General features: G+C 43.8%; 1 protein-coding gene across 1 annotated transcript in view; it reads right to left on the minus strand.

Annotated features, from left to right (window-relative positions):
- MAGI2 (membrane associated guanylate kinase, WW and PDZ domain containing 2) overlaps window positions 1-21,913 on the minus strand; it is a 182,691-nt gene that overhangs the window by 123,938 nt on the left and 36,840 nt on the right. The window contains exons 2-3 of the mRNA XM_032221891.1: window positions 13,518-13,733; window positions 7,040-7,250 (exon numbers count right to left, since the gene is read on the minus strand). Of these exons, the coding sequence (XP_032077782.1) occupies window positions 7,040-7,250; window positions 13,518-13,733 (427 nt within the window). The remainder of the gene's footprint in view (window positions 1-7,039; window positions 7,251-13,517; window positions 13,734-21,913) is intronic.

Below are 21,913 nucleotides of genomic sequence, written 5' to 3' on the forward strand. Positions count from 1 at the left end.
GAGCAGTCTTCCAATATTTGAGGGGCTGCCACAGAGAGGGGAGGGCCAGGCTATTTTCCAAAGCATCCGAAGGCCAAACAACTAATAATGAATGGAAACTGAACAAGGAGAGATTCAACCTGGAAAGAAGGAGAAATTTTCTGACGGAGAGAACAACCAATCAATGGAACAGAAGTCGTGGGAGCTTCATTACTAGAAGCATTCAAGAAGAGACTGGACTTCCTTCTATCAAAAATGGTTTAGAGTCTGTTTGGGCAGAGGATTGGACTTGATGACCTACAAGGTCCCTTCCAATTTTGCTAAATCTGTATTTTAATCTGTATCTGAATAGCTTGCCTCCAGAAGTTGTGGGAACTTCATCACTGGAAGCTTTCAAGAAGAGACTGGGCTGCCATTTGTCAGAAATGGTGTAGGGTCTCCTGCTTGAGCAGGTGGGGGGTGGACTAGATGGCCTACAAGGTCCCTTCCAACTCTGCTAATCTGTAGTCTCTGTAATCTATATTGTGCAGATGTTGCAAAGAATCACACGGTCCATTTGACTGACACCTAAACCAGCAATTCCTTCCACCCCTCTCTTGAATAACCAGTGAAATGAATTCTAGTTTCAGGCAATATGACTCAACTAAGAGAGACAACTTCCCAAATCAATGGATCACAGAACAGCAAACATATCAATAAAGTTACACGTAAAAGGATTGAGGTTCCTCAAAGTTCCATTTTATTAGAGATGTCCTACTGGCACATCTGGGAAAACCCAAATCTGAAAGCTTCCAGGTTTTTCCCCACCCAAACGAAAGTCCAAGCCCCCTGCCCAGAACCCACATGTCCATCACATGGCCCAATCAGGCACCGTCCCAACTGGAGCTGCCTCCAAGTCATACCCCTCCAGGTGCAGGTCAAGATGTCCTTGACTCTCTGAGAAAGGAATGTTATTTTGACAGTTTAGAACAATTAATCAAGTGGAACAACTTGCCTTCAGAAGTTATAAATGCTCAAACACCGGCAGTTTTTAAGAGGATGTTGAATATCCATTTGTCTGAAGTGGTGTAAGTTTTCCTGCCTAAGCAAGGGGTTGGACTAGAAGACCTCTAAGGTCCCTTCCGACTCTGCTCTTCTCTTCTCTTCTCTTCTCTTCCCTTCCCTTCCCTTCCCTTCCCTTCCCTTCCCTTCCCTTCCCTTCCCTTCCATTCCATTCCATTCTATTTGATTCCATTCCATTCTAAATACAACCTCGGAGGCTACAGACATTGAATTGGTCACTTAAGAAGGAATTATGAAAGTTTTTATTCATCTGTTATTTGTTGACTAACCTAACCATTCATCCAAGTCTTTTTATTTTATTTTAATGAAGGGTGATGAAAGATCAAACATCCTGTCCCAAATTCACACATGTGGATACTATTGATTGCTGTTGATGCCAGAAGTAGTGTGACATTTTTAATCCCACGGAGGATGTCACAGGTTTTAATTTGTACAGGACTCTCTCTTTTGACTTAGTAGAAGATTGATAGGTAGGACTTTTTTATCGATTGCAATTTCTAGTCCTTGGAAACTGAAAAAAGGATGTAAACTGTGGGGCCCTTGCAGGTCTCTGAACCTGGTTGTTTTCTTGAAGACGTTTCATTACCCAACTAGGTAACATCATCAGTGACCTAGCAGTGCAAAGTGCTTGTCCCAAAAGTGTTTTTTTTCTTCAAAAGGCAACTAAATATTCTTGGTTTTCCTTGGAGACGTTTTGCTTCTCATCCAAGAATTCAATAACGACCAGAATATAAATCCTTCCATGCAGTCAGAACTGAAGAAGTTTCCTGGATGAGAAGACGAAACGTCTTCAAGGAAAACAAAGAGTCCAGTTGCCTTTTTTTTTGGGGGGGGGAAGCACCCCAAAAGAACTGCAGAGGCCCTCCTCATTTTATACATCCCCCTCACTGATTCTCGGCTGTGCTTTTGAAATCGTAACCTTTACCGGAACCAAAACTTCAATTACGGCAAACTCCCAAAATAGGAAAACCAAGAATTATTTTCTAAATGTCACCTTCTGCTCCCGAAGTCATTCAAGGCAAGCCATTCAAAGCGTTCACTCCAGGCCAATGATCATTGGCAGGGAGAATAAATGGGAAAAGACAAGAGTGGAACGCACAAGGAAAGGATTATTTCAATGCCATTAACTTTTTATTTCCCAGATATCTATGGTTGGTTAGCCAAGAATCCAGTTGGTCTCGTCACTAGGGAAACATTCAGCAAAACTCCATACTAAATGTGCTAATTAACTTGGACTATATATATATGATAAAGGAGGAGAGCCTGTGGTCTATTGGCTAATACAACTGCCTAATATGTAATACAGCCCAGGTTCGAATCCCAGTAAGGGTATGGCTAGCTGATGAGAGCTAAATAGCTTGAAATAGATCTATACTTGTCTCCCTTTATTTATTTATCAGCACAAATGCAACACACACACACACACACACACACACACACACACACACAGAGGTTTATTTGATTGAAGGGCTGTTGCTGCATTCAGAGAAATAAACACAAAGTAACAAAACATCCTGAACTTATAGCATCTTCTTTGACGAAACCCAAGGAGCTGGTTAGAGATATTTATTCAACGCTTATAGTGTGGATGGGACGCAGTGGCTCAGTGGCTAAGACACTGAGCTTGGCAATCAGAAACGTCAGCAGTTCAGCGGTTCGAATCCCTAGCGCCCCATAATGGAGTGAGCTCCCGTGACTTGTCCCAGCTTCTGCCAACCTAGCAGTTTGAAAGCACATAAAGATGCAAGTAGAAAAATAGGAACCACCTTTGGTGGGAAGGTAACAGTGTTCCCTGCGCTTTCAGCATTGAGTCATGCCGGCCACATGACCACGGAGATGTCTTCGGACAGTGCTGACTCCTCGGCTTCGAAACAGAGATGAGCACTGCCCCCTAGAGTTGGGAATGACTAGCACATATGTGTGAGGGCAACCTTTACCTTTTTCCCAATTTCAAAACTCCATGGGAAAAGACAATGATTATTATCCAATCATTTATAGACAGCCCTCAACTTAACAACCGTTCATTTAGTGTGTCAGGTTTCCGAAAGATGCCCTAATTGATTCATGAGTCACAAGCCAAGTTTCAAAAGAAAACCAGTCATTGATTAGGAGCACCATTTCGACAATACCTTCTTGCAGTCAGATCTAAGCCTCATTTGAATTATGGCTGAACTTTACCCCTGTCCCTTCCCTCCACTCAGTCTGTGTCATAAATCACATTCTCCAACAAGGTGCCCTCCTCACAAGCCTGCTGTAGTAGTAATCTGAGATCCGACTCTAGCTGGAGGTATGTGTGGAATACGCTCCTCCACTTTCCTCGCCATGGCAACTTGATGAGTTGACACAGTGACTGTTTGACATTTAAAAAAGTGACGTACGACTGTTTTTCTTACACTTATGACCATTGCAGCATTGCTGGGGCCAGGAAAGAGAGCTCAACCCATCCCATGATGCTCGGGTCTCAAACCCGGATTGTCAACTTTCCATCGGTCAAACTTAGCATCTTTAACCGCTGAGCCATCACGATGAATAACCTTTGTGCCTGCATCTGAATCCCATCTGCACTTACTTTACTCTTCATTTATGAAAAGCAGAGAACTGCCAGGTGGGCAGGAGCTGAGCAAGGATGGGCACTCACCCCATCGTGCGGCACTTGGGTCTCGAACCCGGATTATCAGCTTTCCATCTGACAAGCTTAGCATCTTTAACTGCTGAGACATCACTATGAATTGTTGTGGCCCACAGCAGCAGAGTCGGACAGTGAGGAGGTTGGGGAGGAACCTGGGCAGGTCCTGGAGTCTGGGGAAGGCTCCGATGAGGGCTCTGTGTCGGAGGCAGAGAGGGGGCCGGGGCCGTCCGACAGTTATCAGCTGCATTCAGAGTCAGAGATCAGTGGGGCAGACAAACAGCTGGAGCCTGTTTCCAGTGTGTGCATGCACAGAATTGCCAGATGAAGGGAACGGCTAAAGAAAAGGGGTCGACTTGGGAGTAAGGCCACAGGTGGACGATGAATGCCCCCTCCCAGAGGAAATAAAAGAGGAACAAAAGGGGAGTGGAGTTTGCAGGAGACAATTAGTTCGCTTAATTGGTTCGTGACTCTCTGAGAATCCTTGCCAAGTTCTGCAGATATCAGTCTGGCAGCTGTCCAAGCCAGAGAAGGTCTGTGATTGTAAATCCTCCCTTGAAAAACTTTGCTGGATGTTAAGGAGCAGAATTCACTGTAAATTAATAAAAGGATTTTTTGTCGGGACAAGGAGTTTGCTTCATGCTCTCGGGAAGCCTCGGTCAGAACAATGAATAACCTTTGTGCCTGTGTCTGAATCCCTTCTGCACCTACTATACCCTTCAGTTATGAAAAGCAGAGAACCGAGAAATCACAGTGAAATAGAGAATGATGGGCAATGCTTCCTAAACGAGGCAGGATTCATGGCAAATAATCCAAGCCCCGTAGGTTAGATATAAAAAAAGGTAAAGTTTTTTCTCCTTTCTGGTCGTGTCTGACTCTAGGGGATGAAGTTCATCTCTGCTTCCTAGCTGAGAGGACCAGTGTTGTCCAAAGAAGCTTCTGTGGTCATGTGGCTGGCTTGACTATACGTTGAAATGCATGGAACACTCTTACCTTCCCACTGAAATGGTACCTATTTATCTACTTGTATTTGCATGCTTTTGAGCCTATTTATCTACTCGCATTTGCATGCTTTTGAACCTATTTATCTACTCGCATTTTCATGCTTTTGAACTGCTAGTTGGGCAGGAGCTGAGGGAAGGACGGGAGCTCATCCCATTGTACAGCATTTGGGTCTCGAACCTGAGGTATCAGCTTTCCAGTTGACAAGCTTAGCAGGTAAAACTAAAGGTTTCCCTCACACATGTGTGCTAGTCGTCCCCGACTCTAGGGGGCGGTGCTCATCTCCATTTCAAGATCCAGCGCTGTCCGAAGACGTCTCCGTGGTCATGTGGCCGGCAGGACTCAACGCCAAAGGCGCACGGAACGCTGTTTCCTTCCCACCAAAGGTGGTCCCTATATTTCTACTTGCATTTTTTACATGCTTTTGAACTGCTAGGTTGGCAGAAGCTGGGACAAGGAACGAGAGCTCACTCCATTACGTGGGGCTAGGGATTCGAACCGCCAAACTGCTGGCCTTTCTGATCGACAAGCTCAGCTTCTTAGCCACTGAGCCACTGTATCCCTTAGATCATGCCTAACCAATCTTATTTCATTCTTTGAACAAAGTGACTAAATTAATAGACCATCGAATTGCTGTGGACAGAGTATACTTAGATTTCAGTAAGGCCTTCGACAAAGTAGACCACAACCTACTTCTTGGTAACTTAGCGTTTTAGCCACTGAGCCACTGTGTCCCCCTTAGCAGATTCATCTACTCACAAGTGCATGTCTTTGAACTGCTCAATTGGCAGATGTACATCCTAGCTAACAAATCCCATCCATGAATTTCACCTTTCAGAAAAGCCTGTTCTCCACCACCACCACCCGCCCCGTTTGACAGAGTGGAGTTAAAGTGACCCAGTGTATTTTTGTACCATCACTTTATGCCGTCCTGGGAAATCTGCAGGGGAAATTCGGAGTGCTGCTATGCATTTATTTCGGTCAGTCTAATGCACATACAGCATGATCCTTGGAGAGCGGCCAGGGGTTTAAAATAGAAACGGGGAAATGAAATTGATGAAGTATATATCAGAAAGGGGGAGAAAATGTTCCCTTAAAAGTATTTTCTATGTAACCTCTGTTACTATTTCATATGACGTAATGTGATTTGGATAACAACACTGTGAGGATTCTAAGCGGATGTATTAAGAGAGAGCCGAGGTGGCGCAGTGGTTAAATGCAGCACCGCAGGCTACTTCAGCTGATTGCAGTTCTGCAGTTCGGCTGTTCAAATCTCACCGGCTCAAGGTTGACTCAGCCTTCCATCCTTCCGAGGTGGGTAAAATGAGGACCCGGATTGTTGGGGGCGATATGCTGACTCTGTAAACCGCTTAGAGAGGGCTGAAAGCCCTATGAAGCGGTATATAAGTCTAACTGCTAACTGCTATTGCTATTAAAACCTGCTGTCTTTCTGTTCTCAACTATATAGCGCTGCCAGTTTTATAAAGGCAAGATGCACCAATGAAAGAAGACAGAAAAATTATGAGGAACTCTCTCCTACCTATTCCGACCCAAGCTTCCTTCATCTGAGCTTTCCTCAACCCCCAGGACTGTCCTATGTTCTTCTCCAACCTCCTCACTGTCCGACTCTGCTGCCAGTTCCACTGGCCACGGGCCGGCCACAACACTACCTTCCTCATTCTCCTTAATTCCAGGTTGCTTCTCTCCTTGGTTAGTTTCCAACCATACTTAGTCAATAAAGTAGACTTTAGTACTTGCTCAATAAAGTAGACTTTAGTATTTACTCAATAAAGTAGTCTTTAGTACTTACTCAATAAGTGGACTTTAGTATTTACTCAATAAAGTAGACTTTAGTACTTACTCAATAAAGTAGACTTTAGTACTCAATAAAGTAGTCTTCAGTACTTACACAATAAAGTAGACTTTAGTACTTACTCAATAAAGTAGTCTTCAGTACTTACACAATAAAGTAGACTTTAGTACTTATTCAATAAGTAGACTTTAGTACTTACTCAATAAAGTAGTCTTCAGTACTTACACAATAAAGTAGACTTTAGTACTTATTCAATAAGTAGACTTTAGTACTTACTCAATAAAGTAGTCTTTAGTACTTACTCAATAAGTAGACTTTAGTACTTACTCAATAAAGTAGACTTTAGTACTTACTCAATAAGTAGACTTTAGTACTTATTCAATAAATAGACTTTAGTATTTACTCAATAAAGTAGACTTTAGTACTTACTCAATAAAGTAGACTTTAGTACTTACTCAATAAGTAGACTTTAGTACTTATTCAATAAGTAGTCTTTAGTACTTACTCAATAAAGTAGATTTTAGTTCTTACTCAATGAAGTAGACTTTATTACTTACTCAATGAAGTAGACTTCCCCTTTCTCTGTGTAAGCCATTTCCCAATTATCCGGCAAGGGGCCCAGTTCATCGTTTTCTTCAAGTTTTGGATGCTTCGTTACATCCATCTCCTCTTTCACTTCTTCTGGCTGGCTATAAACAGGAGCAGGGTAAGGTTGAGATGAAGTTTCAACTGAGGCACCCATGCTCTTCTCCTCATGTTCACTCGACTCTGCATGAATAAAAACACGGACATCATTTGTAAAGGCAAAGATTTGCCCTGTTTGCTTGTGCTTGACTCTAGGGGGCGCTGCGCATCTTTGTTTCTTTGCCGAGGGAGCTAGCGTTTCCCAAAGACAATTACCATGGCCATGTGGACAGCATGGCTCCACGCAGTGGCGGGATTCAAATAATTTAACAACCGGTTCTCTGCCCTAATGACCAGCTGGTTAGGCGTGGCTCGGTGGTCATGTGACCGGGTGGGCGTGGCCAACTCAATGTCACTCATTTCGATGGGCACTTCACCTTAGCTGTTACAATGTAATAAGAGTTAACCGGAGAGGCAGTTTTGGTAAGCAGGGCAACAAAGATGAGGCTAGAAACAACACCAGAATGTTTCCTTCCTGCCTTCCTTATAGGATTAGCCCTGTAAAATGGAAAAAACAAAAGGAGATTTCTTTCAACAACCGGTTCTCCGAGCTGCTTAGAAAGTTAACCACCAGTTCTCCCGAATAGGTGCGGACCGGCTGAATCCCACTACTGGCCAAAGGCACACTGAATGCTGTTACCTTCCCACCAAAGTGGTACCTATTTATCTACTTGCATTTGCATGCTTTCGAACTTCTAGTTGGACAGGAACAAATATGGGAGTTCATTCAGTCAAGGGACTCGAACCCTATCTATCTATCTATCTATCTATCTATCTATCTATCTATCTATCTATCTATCATCTATCATCTATCTATCTATCCATCCATCCATCCATCCACCCACCCACCCACCCATCTATCATCCATCCATCCATCCATCCATCCATCCATCCATCCATCCATCCATCATCTATCTATCATCTATCATCTATCATCTATCATCTATCATCTATCATCTATCATCTATCATCTATCATCTATCATCTATCATCTATCATCTATCATCTATCCATCCACCCACCCACCCACCCATCTATCATCCATCCATCCATCCATCCATCCATCCATCCATCCATCATCTATCTATCATCTATCATCTATCATCTATCATCTATCATCTATCATCTATCATCTATCATCTATCATCTATCATCTATCATCTATCATCTATCATCTATCCATCCACCCACCCACCCACCCATCTATCATCCATCCATCCATCCATCCATCCATCCATCCATCCATCATCTATCTATCATCTATCATCTATCATCTATCATCTATCATCTATCATCTATCATCTATCATCTATCATCTATCATCTATCATCTATCATCTATCATCCATCCATCCATCCATCCATCCATCATCTATCTATCATCTATCATCTATCATCTATCATCTATCATCTATCATCTATCATCTATCATCTATCATCTATCATCCATCATCCATCATCTATCATCCATCCATCCATCCATCCATCCATCCATCCATCCATCCATCCATCCATCCATCTATCACATAGGTTTTCTTCCACCGGCTGTCAATTTTTTCTTGTAAGTACCTAAAGTGGTTGTATTCCAACACACACACTAACGTTACAGGGATGACAAACTTTTTTATCTGTATAAAATCCTCTCGGGATCCTGCAGTGGTTTAATCTCCTTATATCATTATTTTTCTACAAACCTGAGGGAATTCCCCTGATTTTCGGCTCCAGCGGCAACAATTTTTGCACTACTACTTTGGTAAAGTGAGTCTTTCCTACCTGAAGCTATGTATTTCATATAGAGACGAATCATATTTGGCGCAAAGCATTTCCTTCTCTGGAAAGGATTCACTTAGAAATATGAACAGCCCGACTACAAGGTATTCTGAGTCGCAACGTCGAAGGCAGGCAAATCTTTCCAGATTTGCTGAAAACGAGGTTCTAAATTAAGTTGTTCCCTGACTGTAACCAATGGAAACAAGTCTTGCATTTTTAGGTGACCTACTTTCAAAAATTAAGCTGCATCGCAGAAGGATGATAAAGCAGAGACATGAGCTTTATGGGGAAGTTCAGAGAAGTTCAGAGTAGAGAGCATGGCAGCATTTCATTTCATTTTTCATTTATACTTTATTTGTATGCCGCCCTTTTCCCTGAGGGGACTCAGGGCGGCTCACAATTGAAGGGGGGGGGGGAAGACAGACAAGTTACAAAACATAGAGTCATACACCGTTAAAAACACAACAGTCACACCATTCGAGTGGGGTTACAAGTCGTTAGCCCCAGGCCTGTTGGAACAGCCAGCTTTTAAGGGCATTGCGGAAGGTCTGGAGGGTGGTGAGGGTCCGAATCTCCACGGGGAGTTCGTTCCAGAGGGTCGGAGCAGCCACCGAGAAGGCTCTCCTCCGGGTAGTTGCCAGTCGACATTGACCGGCTGATGGAATTCGGAGGAGGCCTAATCTATGTGATCTTATTGGTCTAGAGGAGGTAATTGGCAGTAGGCGGTCTCTCAAGTACCCAGGTCCAATACCATGAAGGGCTTTGTAGGTGACAACTAGCACCTTGAAGCGTACCCGGAGATCAACAGGCAGCCAGTGCAGCTCACGGAGGATAGGTGTTACGTGGGTGAATCGAGGGGCACCCACGATCGCTCGCGCGGCCGCATTCTGGACCAGCTGAAGTCGCCGAATACTCTTCCACACTCCAATCCGTCCCAAGGATTATCAACATGGTTGGGGGAATAACTTCCCTCTTGATGAACAGAGGACATTAAGAATGGCTCTGTCCTCCATCTTTACCCCCTCCAGCTAATAGGAGAAGCCAATGAGAGAAGCCAATGGGACTTAAGACTTAAGTCTTAGTGCACAACCAGTGTGCAGCAGCAACCAAAAAAGCAAACACAATCCTAAATTGCATTTACAGAGGGATACAATCAAGATCAAAGGAGGTACTAATACCACTCTATAAAGCCCTAGTAAGACCACACCTAGAGTACTGCGTCCAGTTTTGGTCATCACACTATAAAAAGATGTTGAGAGTCTAGAAAAAGTGCGGAGAAGGCATATATGGTGGACTTGTAAAAAGGTAAAAGCATTTTGGATAAAAATATGGTGGATTATGCAAAATGTTCTTTAAAAAAGGATAAAGTTTACCCCTCAGTTATTCTTGTTAGGTACAATTACTGATCGTACAGTTATAGAGATTAACTTGATCTTGCATTTAATAACGGCAGCAAGACTGTTGGTGGCGCAATAGTGGAAGAAGGAAGATTTGCCTACTATTCAAGGATGGGCATTAAAAGTCACAAACTTAGCAGAGATGGCTAAAATATCAGCATATCTCAAGGATCACTCAATTGAAAGATATAAACTAGAGTGGAGAAGATGGATTGACTATACTCAAAATAAATATGGGACTAAGAAATTCCAGATAGTTTATGACTGAAGAAACAAGGGATGATATAATCTGTTTAGAGTTAGCCTAGCAAAGAGGAGTTAAAGCTCAAATGAAAGATGATACTAACTTTTTTAAAGTTTATTTTAGAACATTTTTGTTAAAGATTTATACCCTGTATTGGTTCTGGGAAGTTGTGGTGGGGGGGAGGTGGAGGTTGTGGGGGGGAGGGGGGAGGGCAGGGGGGGGGAGGTAAATACTTGTAAAAGATTTTTTTCTAAAATTTTCAATTAAAAAAAAAGTGCAGAGAAGAGCAATCAGGATGATTAGGGGACTGGAGACTAAAACATACAATGAATGGTTGCAGGAACTGGGCATGGCTAGTCTAGTGAAGAGAAGGTCCAGGGGAGACAAGATAGCAGACTTCCAATATTTGAGGGGCTGCCCCAGAGAGGAGGGGGTCCAGCTATTTTCCAAAGCACCCGAAGGCCAGACAAGATATAATGGATGGAAACTGACCAAGGAGAGATTCAACCTAGAAATAAGGAGAAATTTCCTGACAGTGAGAACAATCAAGCCATGGAACAGAGGTTGCATTCAGAAGTTATGGGAGCTTCATCAATGGAAGCTTTCAAGAAGAGACTGGACTGCCATTTGTCAGAAATGGTGTAGGATCTCCTGCTTGGGCAGGGGGTTGGACTAGATGACCTCTGAGGCCCCTTTCAGCTCTCTTCTAATTAAATATCTTTCATAAAAGCCACCCCTTCCCTCACCCATCTCTACTGCAGGAAATGCAAACACTTAATATTCAATAAATAGCAAATAATATTTTCCTTCATATTTGTTGCATCCACAACTATTCTATTTTGAAAATGCATCACCCCGTCCCAGGTTTTATTCGATGATATTTAAATCCGCGTGGCATGGAAGCTGGGCAAAGCATCTCAATTCTCCTTTCGCATTAGCTATCAGGTGATTGCAAATTTAACTCGCTCTCAGGAAATACATAATTAAAAGAACGTTTTCATATTCTCAGGCAACAAACTTAATGGATTTCCTATAACTCAGGGAAGGGAGAAAAATAAAATCCTCCACAGAGACATAAATTTACTCTTGTTTTATTTAGGTTTCATTGTTCAACGTTAACCGCGAACGATCTGTTCCAATATTTCTAGACAGAGAAATATTTTCCAGTTTAGCAATGAGGTGGGGTGAGGTTGAAAAATGCAGGCGGAGAAGAATGGAAGGCATTACGCTTCAGACGAGATAAGCTATGCTCATGTCATTTTTTATATTCTAAACTATACATCACTTTAAAACTGACTTTGGCATCGTCTGGGCTGCAGATATGGATCTAGCAATATTTCTGTGCATTTCAAAAAAAAATGCCCCAAACATTGGTTATGAATAATAGAAGAGATTTCCATCTCACTTGGAACTGTATACTGCAATTATAGAATGTATTTTAAAATGGACCACGCTAGACTTTTGATTATTTTAAAACAGGATTTCCATGAATGACTTGGGCCTTTTTGCTTCCTACAGGCAGACCTCGACTTACAACTACAACTGAACCCCAAATTTCTGACGTTAAGCAAGACAATTTGTTAAGGGAGTTTCCTGGACAAAAATTCAGACTCCTCACCCAGAGGGAATCGATCTTAAATATTCCTGGATGAGAGTGTCTTTAGCGACTGTGAGATAGAATAAGGTGAAACTGTAAAAGTTCCTCTCGCACATATGTGCTAGTCGTTCCTGACTCTAGGGGGCGGTGCTCATCTCCGTTTCAAAGCCAAAGAGCCAGCGCTGTCGGAAGACATCTCCGTGGTCATGTGGCTGGCATGACTAAATGCTAAAGGCGCACAGAACGCTGTTACCTTCCCACCAAAGGTGGTCCCTATTTTTCTACTTGCATTTTTACATGCTTTTCAACTGCTAGGTTGGCAGAAGCTGGGACAAGGAACGGGAGCTCACTCCGTTACGCGGCGCTAGGGATTCGAACCGCTGAACTGCCGATCTTTCTGATCGACAAGCTCAGCATCGTAGCCACTGAGCCACCTTGTGAGATAGAATACGGCGGCTTTTATATGATTATGTGTGTTCAAACATAGTAACAGGATAATAAAGTTGGAAGGGACCTTGGAGGTCTTCTAGTCCAACCCGCTGCTCAAGCAGGAGAACCGATCGGATTCAAGACAAAATGGTTGTCCAATCTCTTCTTAAAAACCTCCAGGGTTGAAGCACCCACAACTTCTGAAGAGAAGCCATTCCGCTGGTTAATTGATCTCACCATCAGGAAATTTCTCCTTAGTTCTAGTTTGCTTCTCTCCTTGACGAGTTTCCATTCATTGCTTCTTATCCATTCATTGCTTCTTAATAAGAGCCGAGGTGGCACAGCGGTTAGGGTGCAGTACTGCAGGCCACTTCAGCTGACTGCTATCTGCAGTTCAGCGGTTCAAATCTCACCGCCTCAAGGTTGACTCAGCCTTCCATCCTTCCGAGGTGAGTGAAATGAGGACCCAGACTGTGGGGGCGATATATGCTGACTCTGTAAACCGCTTAGAGAGGGCTGAAAGCCCTATGAAGCGGTATATAAGTCTAACTGCTATTGCTATCCTCCTTCAGGTGCTTTGGAGAACAGCTTGACCCCCCCCCCCCCCTCTCTGTGGCAGCCCCTCAAATATTGGAAGAGTGCTATCATGTCAGCCCTGGTCCTTCTCTTCACTAGACTAAGACGTACCCAATTCCTGCAACCGTTCTTCGTTTGTTTAAGCCTCCACTCCCCTAATCATCTTTGTTGCTCTTCTCTGCACTCTTTCCAGAGTCTCAACATCTGTTTTATATTGTGGTCGCCCAAAACTGGATGCAATATTCCACATGTGTCCCATGATCTCCATGTCATTCCTTCTGTGAATGCAACCTAGGCCTGCTTAAAAATCTGGGGGTGGGGTGGGGGAAATATTCTCACCTGGCGTGATTGCCACGCTATTGCCGTTCACCACTGCTTTCTCTTCCTCTTCCTCCTCCGGCGGTTCGATCCCTGTCTTTTCCATGTTGCTCACCGACTTGTTCCTTTTCCGTTTGCCTTCCGAACTGGGCGTTGCTCCTGGGAGGATCTGATCTGTGACATTTAATAGCAGGGGGACTGGCTCAGCTGGAGGCTTGGGAGTACCGTAGTAATTATCTAGGACGAAGCAAAAGAAAAGAGGAGAATTTTTTTTTAAAAAAATAATAATCAGAAAACTGGGCTCAGAAAGGACGGCTTCCTATCGATTTCATTCTGTAGCTTTTCAGGTTTTCGATCCCCAATCTCGAACGCCTTTAAAATTTCAAGCGCCCGACTTGGATGTATTTCACTGACAAATGGATTTTTGTTTTTTTTGATGTATATATACTTGTGGATAGAAAGATGCACTCAGGGTTGGAAGGGAAAGCCTTTGAACTAAAACAATTTCTGTTCCGGATAGCTACTAGCGTTCAAATGTATGGTTTTGCAATCTCTCCCTTTTGATTTTTCTGTTTATTTGGGCATCGATAACCTCTTATTCGGCTCACAAAATTGCCTGATGGGAAACAAAACCATCCAAAATAAAGCCTTTGAAGTAACAATGACGACAACGACAACAGTAATAATATGTCTATTCCAGATCCCTGGAAAGGACTCAATAGACAAAAATGCCAAATCCAGTCTGAACATCTGGCTGGCTGCGCAATTCTTCCTCCTCCTCCTCCTCCTCCTCCTCCTCCTCCTCCTCCTCATGACAAAGTATCAGCAATGATGCATTGGAAGTTGTGCAAGAAATATCATTTGCCTGCAGCCAAGAATTGGTAGGACCATACCAGAGGTGGGTTCCTACCAGTTCGCACCTATTCGGTAGAACCGGTTCGTCAAATCTACCGAACCGGTTAGAAGAGGTTCCACCAGTGGACCCGGAAAGCAGGCCACACCTACCGAAGAGGTTCCAAAATTTTTTGAAACCCACCACTGGTCCTTGGATATGATTATTCTCCACTATCATGCTCATATTTATAAAACTCAGTGCCTCTGTGAAAGGTAAGGATGACGACTGCGTTTGTGGTGCAATCAGAACATTGCGTGTGTTGAAGTTGTTTTAACGCAAACCAAAGATGCCTTTTAAAAAACAAGTTTACATCATATTCTGCATGCCAGTGCTGTGTGTGAGGTAATTTAAGGTGGTTCTGACAAGTGTCGTCGGCATCTTCATATCCGGTCACATGGGTGGCAGGCCACTCCCATCCAGTCACATGGGTGGCAAGCCACTCCCACAAAGGAGGCCACACCCACAGAGTAGGTTGGAACAATTTTTGAAACCCACCACTGGACCATACGGTTGTTCTGACCCAGGTTTCCTTAAAGAGCAAGAAGTCTTCCCGGCAAAACCCCTTTTATTTACACAACTGTGAATTCCTTTCATTCACAGTCAGAAAGGCTTAGCAAACAGTCTTTCAGAGGAATGTTTATCCACACGAACCTTATCTCATTGGAGAGCTGCCAGATAACTAGTTTCTAACCGCAGGGCAAGGCAACACTTGGTGCAGAGTCTCTTACAGTCACAAACAGAACTTTCCACTCTTAAAAGGACCGAAGGAACAAATTGTTTCCTGCAAAAGCCCCCTCCCAGTTCGCTCCTCTTTTGTTTCCCATGGGAGGGGCCAATCACCTCCAAGGTGTGGCTTTACTCCCAAGTTGACCCTGTTTTTTTAGTAGTTCTTGTCCTCCGGCAGCTCTGCGCATGCGCACACTGGGAACAGGCTCCAGCTGTTCCTCTGCCTCACGGCTGTCTAGCTCCCTCTCTGCCTTCGACGCAGAGCCCTCGTGTGAGCTTTCCTTAGCCCCCAGGACTGTCCCATGTTCCTCCCCAACCTCCTCACTACCGACCTTCCTCATTTACCAGCCGGAAGACTCAAATCCAGGAAGTCCCCATGGGAACTCTCATAATACCAATAGCAATAGCAGTTAGACTTATATACCGCTTCACAGGGCTTTCAGCCCTCTCTAAGCGGTTTACAGAGTCAGCATATTGCCCCCAACAACAATCCGGGTCCTCATTTCACCCACCTCGGAAGGATGGAAGGCTGAGTCAACCTTGAGCCTGGTGAGATTTGAACAGCCGAACTGCAGAACTGCAGTCAGCTGAAGTAGCCTGCAGTGCTGCATTTAACCACTGCGCCACCTCGGCTCATAATATCTGTCCTACAGCTTTAACACCATTCCTTTTACCATCAACCCATAGCATTTGCTTGTCTGTTTTCCATGCACCATATTATACCCTATTCCATCGTCATCCTGCTTCCTCCCCCCTCTCCTCTTCCCTACCTCCTTTCTTCCCTCTACCGTCCCTCTCTTCTCTCCTTCCCCTTCCTCTCTCCTTCTCCTCTCTCCTCTTTCCACTCTTTCTCTCTCTCCTACTCTTTTCCTCCCTTCTACTCCCTCTCTCCTACTCCCTCTCCCCTCCCTTTCTCTCTTCCACTCTCTCCCCTTAACTTACATGGTGTATTTCGGCAAACTCCATTTAATATTGATGGTAATTAATAATTGCATTGCAATAAACATCTTTCACATTGATAATTTTAACATGCCTCCTCCTTTTAAAGGTATACATATATACCAATTCCATTGTTATTCCCCTGCCCCCCCCAAAAAATATACCCATTTTTTTTGGCCAAAGTGTGGGCTAAGTTCAGGGGAACCATTTGACATTTGAACAATAACAAAAAAATTATAAAAGAGGCTGAAAAACTGCAATCATTTGGTTTACCGTTTTTATTTTTTTAACTTTGATGGGAAGTCTTTGAACAGTGTTGGATAACCATCTATTATGAATGCTCTGGTTACCTTGCAACTTACAAGATTCATGTAGTGCAATTCCCAGAATTTTCCCCACCAGCATGCTGGCTGGAGGAATTTTGGGAGTTGAAGTCCACACATCTTAAAGTTGCCAAGGTTGAGAAACACCAATCTAACAGAATAACAGAGTTGGAAAAGACCTTGGAGGTCTTCTAGTCCAACCCTCTGCTTAGGCAGGAAACCCTACACCACTTCAGACAAATGGCTATCCAACATCTTCTTAAAGACTTCCAGTGTTGGGGAATTTACAACTTCTGGAGACAAGTTGTTCCACTAATTAATTGTTCTAACTGTCAGGAAATTTCTCCTTAGTTCTAGGTTGCTTCTCTCCTTGATTAGTTTCCACCCATTGCTTCTTGTCCTGAGGAATTCTGGGAGTTGAAGTCCACAAGCTCTAAAAGAGCAATGGTTCCCCACCCTGTTCTAAACCAACTCTCCATCTCAAATCAGGACAACCCCATTGCTCTCAGCTCTCCCACCCTTGGTTAAAATTAGAATAACAGAGTTGGGAGGGATCTTAGAGGTCTTCTAGTCCAACCCCCTGCTTAGGCAGGAAACCTTACAGCACTTCAGACAAATGGTTATGCAACCTCTTCTTGAAAACTTCCAGTGTTGGAGCATTCACAACTTCTGGAGGCAAGTTGTTCTATTGATTAATTGTTCTGACTGTCAGGAAATTTCTCCTTAGTTCTAAGTTGCTTCTCTCCTTGATTAGTTTCCACCCATTGCTTCTTGTTCTGCCCTCAGGTGCTTTGGAGAACAGCTTGACTCCCTCTTCTTTGGGGCAGCCCCTGAGATATTGGAAGGCTGCTATCATGTCTCTCCTGGTCCTTCTTTTCATTAAACTAGACCTACCCAGTTCCTGCAACCGTTCCTCCTATGTTTTAGCCTCCAGTCCCCTATTCATCCTTGATGCTCTTCTCTGCAATTGAGTGCATCCTCCCCTGAACGGGGTTGAATTAGACAATTTCAAAGCAGCCTTCCAACTGTATGGTCCCCTGCTCCATCCCTCCATGACAGGTTCAAGTCTCCTCTTCAAGAAATAAGCTGGGAACCAACTCTGGCCTAAGTGATGCGTACTATTGGCCAAACGAACATCTCTGCATTAAAACTTCAACCACGTGGATTACTGCTGCAAGCAGATTTACATCAGCCACATCTGTTCTTTTGTCCTCCCCCGTCTTTGGTCTTGGAGCACCTAATGATGATAGAGAGGTAAGAATGGAGTGCCTTCTGCTGTTGCCTCTCCCAACTGCTTCGCCCTCTTTGCCCGGATTTGAAAATTAATTTTTTTCCGCTGGAATGTAATTTATTGAGATGGAGACAGTTCAAATTAATGCAACCAGACTGTGTGTCATAAAATGTGAAGGCTTCGGGGCTTTCCAAGCACCACAGATTAAATTATGAGGGGTTTTTTTTTCATCCTCCCTCCCTTCCAGAGCAATTAGCTATATGCATGCGCTCTCTCTCTCTCTCTCTCTCTCTCTCTCTCTCTCTCTCATACACACACACACACACACACACACACACACACACACACACTAATGATCTAATTAAATAATAATAACAATAATACCTGGAGACAGCAGAAGAGGGGAGAAAGAAGGGAAGAACATCGCATAATAAAAAGACCTGCGAATAGATGAATGATGACTTTGGAAAAGAAAGCAGAGACAGAACCAATCATCCAAAACATCTGGATTGCTAGTCGGAACACCATTGTCACTGACAAAATCACCATCAGTCAATTGTAAATGCAGATTTACATGGCACAGCTTACACCTTCCTTCCTTCCTTCCTTCCATCCCTTGTCTCCCTCCATCCCACTCTTTTTTCTTCCTCCCTCCCTCCCTCCTTTCCTTCCCACTTTCCCCCTTTTTCCTTCCTTCCTTCCACCCTTCCTTCCTTCCTTCCATCCCTTGCCTCCTTCCATCCCTCTCTTTTTTCTTCCTCCCTCTCTCCCTCCCTCCCTCCTTTCCTTCCCACTTTCCCCCTCTTTTTCCTTCCTTCCACCCTTCCTTCCTTCTTTCCATCCATCCCTTGCCTCCCTCCATCCCCCTTTTTCTTCCTCCCTCCTTTCCTTCCCCCCTTTTCCCTCCTTCTCTTTTTCCTTCCTTCCTTCCATCCCTTGCCTCCCTCCATCCCTCTCTTTTTTCTTCCTCCCTCCCTCCCTCCTATCCTTCCCACTTTCCCCTCTTTTTCCTTCCTTCCACCCTTCCTTCCCTTTTCCTTCCTTCCTTCTTTCCTTCCCTTTTCCTTCCTTCCTTCCTTCCTTCCTTCCTTTATCCATCCATCCCTCCACCCTCCCACCCATCCCTCCACCCATCCCTCCATCCATCCCTTCATCCATCCATCCCTCCATCCACTCACCCACCCCTCCACCCCAAAACAACAAGGGCTATTCTGAGCAACATATTCTCAGATTGAAGGACTGCAGCTATAATCCAAAGCTCTATCCCGTCACACTGGTGTTGTTCTCCCCTTTTGGCATCCGTCAAGTCCATTACTGCAAAAGGGCCATCTGTCCTTCAACGGTTGTGGTGCTCAAGCTTAGTAGACATTCCGCTGTCGTTTCATTCATCCTTCTGGTAATGACTTGGCTAATGCAGGGAGTGTGTTGTCGGTCGCTCATTGACAGAATCTGGAGTTCCCATTTCTCCGTTGGAAGCCCAACCAAGCGTAATGATTTTGGACACAGCTTGTAAGTTGTTGTGTGAAGGAGGCCGTCATCGCTCAGCATGTGGTCCTTCTCTTTTGGCAAGGATATTCATCAACAGCAAAGAGAAGGCTGGACTGGGATGCTGTTTTCTCTTCTCTCTTCTCATTTATTTCCAGAAACACTTAAAAAGGTATCTCTAATTACCTGAAAGGGACACGATGGCTCAGTGGCTAAGATGCTGAGCTTGTCGATAAGAAAAGTTGGCAGTTTGGCGGTTCGAATCCCTAGTGCTGCATAATGGAGTGAGCCCCCGTGACTTGTCCCAGCTTCTGCCAACCTAGCAGTTCGAAAGCATGTAAAAAATGCAAGTAGAAAAATAGGAACCACCTTTGGTGGGAAGGGAACAGCGTTCCATGCACCTTTGGCATTTACTCATGCTGACCACATGACCACGGAGATGTCTTTGGACATTGCTGGCTCTTCAGCTTTGAAACAGAGATGAGCACCGCCCCCTAGAGCCCGGAACGACTGGCACATATGTGTGAGGGGAACCTTTACCTTTAAGATCACACTTCGAATGCTACATCCAGTTCTGTCACCACAATATAAAAATAGATGTGGAGACTCTGGAAAGAGTACAGAGAAGAGCAACAAGAATGATTGGAGGGATGGAAGCCAGAGTGGTTACAGGAATTGGGTATGTCTAGTCTAAAGAAAAGAAAGATTAAAGGAGACCCAAAGATGCTTTTTTTCAAGAGGCAATTGGACTTCCTGGTTTTTCTTTGAAGATGTTTCTCATCCAAGAAGCTTCTTCAGCTCTGGCTGGATGGTGGGAGAATAGAAGGATTGATACTCCTTGGAGACAGCTGGTCATTTGCATTCTTTTAGAGAGTCATTGAGGCCACTTGGAGGTTTCTTTCTTTCTCTTTGAAGACATTTTGCTTCTCATCCAAGAAGCTTCTTCAGCTCTGGCTGGATGGTGGGAGAACAGAAGGATTTATACTCCTTGGAGATAGCTGGTCATTTGCAACCTTTTAGGGAGTCCTTGAGGCCACCTGGAGATTTCTTTCTTTCTCTTTGAAGACATTTTGCTTCTCATCCAAGAAGCTTCTTCAGCTCTTGCTGGATGGTGGGGAATGGAAGGATTAATATTTCTTGCAGACAGCTGGTCATTTGCATCCTTTTAGAGAGTCCTTGAGGCCACTTGGAGGTTTATCTGTGTCCTCAGGGTAATCTGCAGAGTGAAAATGGGTGTGGAGCCTTCTTGGAACTGCTGAAAGGATTGGAGATAGATGATCAGCTGTCTGCAAGGAGTATAAACCCTTCCCTTCCCCACCATCCAGTCAGAGTTGAAGAAGCTTTTTTTTATAGGCACTTTTGGTTTTATTTCTTTTAAAAAACACAAATATTTCATCATTCGTCAATCATTAAAACATTGAAGTACAATTTTTTTTAGAGTTGAAGAAGCTTCTGGGATGAGACGCAAAAAGCCTTCAAAGAAAAACAAGAAAGTCCAGTTGTCTCTTGAAAAAAAATCCCCTTTGAGACAACTGTGACCTGGATGACTGATAATCTCCATAGACAACCAGAGGAGACATGATAGCAATGTTCCAGTATTTGAGAATACTACAAAGACGAGGGGTCAAACTATTTTCCAAGACAAGAAACAACAGATGCAAACGAAACAAGGAGAGAAGCAACCTAGAACTAAGGGGAAACTTCCTAAGATCAATCAACCAATGAAGAAGCTTGCCTTCAGAAGTTGTGGTTGCTCCATCACTGGAGGCTTTCAAAAAGAGCCTGGACACCCATTTATCTGGAATGGTATAGGGTGTCTTGCTCAAGCAGGGGGTTGGACTAGAAGAACTCCAAGGACCCTTCCAACTCTTGTTCTGTTATTCCATAAGTACTATTATGCATGTGACTTTTATCTATCTATCTATCTATCTATCTATCTATCTATCTATCTATCTATCTATCTATCTATCCATCCATCCATCCATCCATCCACCCACCCACCCACCCACCCACCCACCCACCCACCCACCCATCTACCTATCTCTATCCATCCATATCTATCTATCCATCCATCCATCCATCCATCCATCCATCCATCCATCCATCCATGTTTCCATCCATCCATCCATCCATCCATCTATCTATCCATCTCTATCCATCCATCCATCCATCCATCCATCCATCCATCCATCCATCCATCTATCTATCTATCTATCTATCTATCTATCTATCTATCTATCTATCTATCTATCACTCTGTGTGTGTGTGTTTGTGTGTGTGTGTATTGCAGTATAACTCTGGAACACCTTGGGCAATTTCAACCAACCTTGGTACATAGATGACTTACTCTCTGGAACAAATATTGTGGGGATAAGTCACCCCTAAAACCATTTGGGCTGTGTGTTCTGTTAAGATACAACCTGTTGTGCCTTAAAATGGCTTCTAATGTACAGCTTAGTGGAGTTGCCATGGTAACGGCTTCACAGTACTCCACAAGGGGGCTCCCTCTCGTAAATTGGGAAAATCCAACATTAGAAATTAGGTTTGGTCTGGACATTTTCCCCCTATAAATAAATACCTGGGCAATACTGAGTTATCAGCTAGTTATACATAAAATTTCCAGGAAGAACCTCAGTACTCTGCTATGATGTTCTTGTGAATTAGAGGCTAATCCTCCAAGGATCGAAGAAATGACTACATTTGAAAATTGTTATATTTTAGTTTTCTTGCAGACGGTAAAAAAATATGGAGGACTCGGTGAACAATAGACTATTCCCAGTAAACCTGCATCTACGTAGCAGCTACTGTATGAGGCAGA

The sequence above is a fragment of the Thamnophis elegans genome, chromosome 7, assembly GCF_009769535.1.
Source record: "Thamnophis elegans isolate rThaEle1 chromosome 7, rThaEle1.pri, whole genome shotgun sequence".
Taxonomy (NCBI): domain Eukaryota; kingdom Metazoa; phylum Chordata; class Lepidosauria; order Squamata; family Colubridae; genus Thamnophis; species Thamnophis elegans.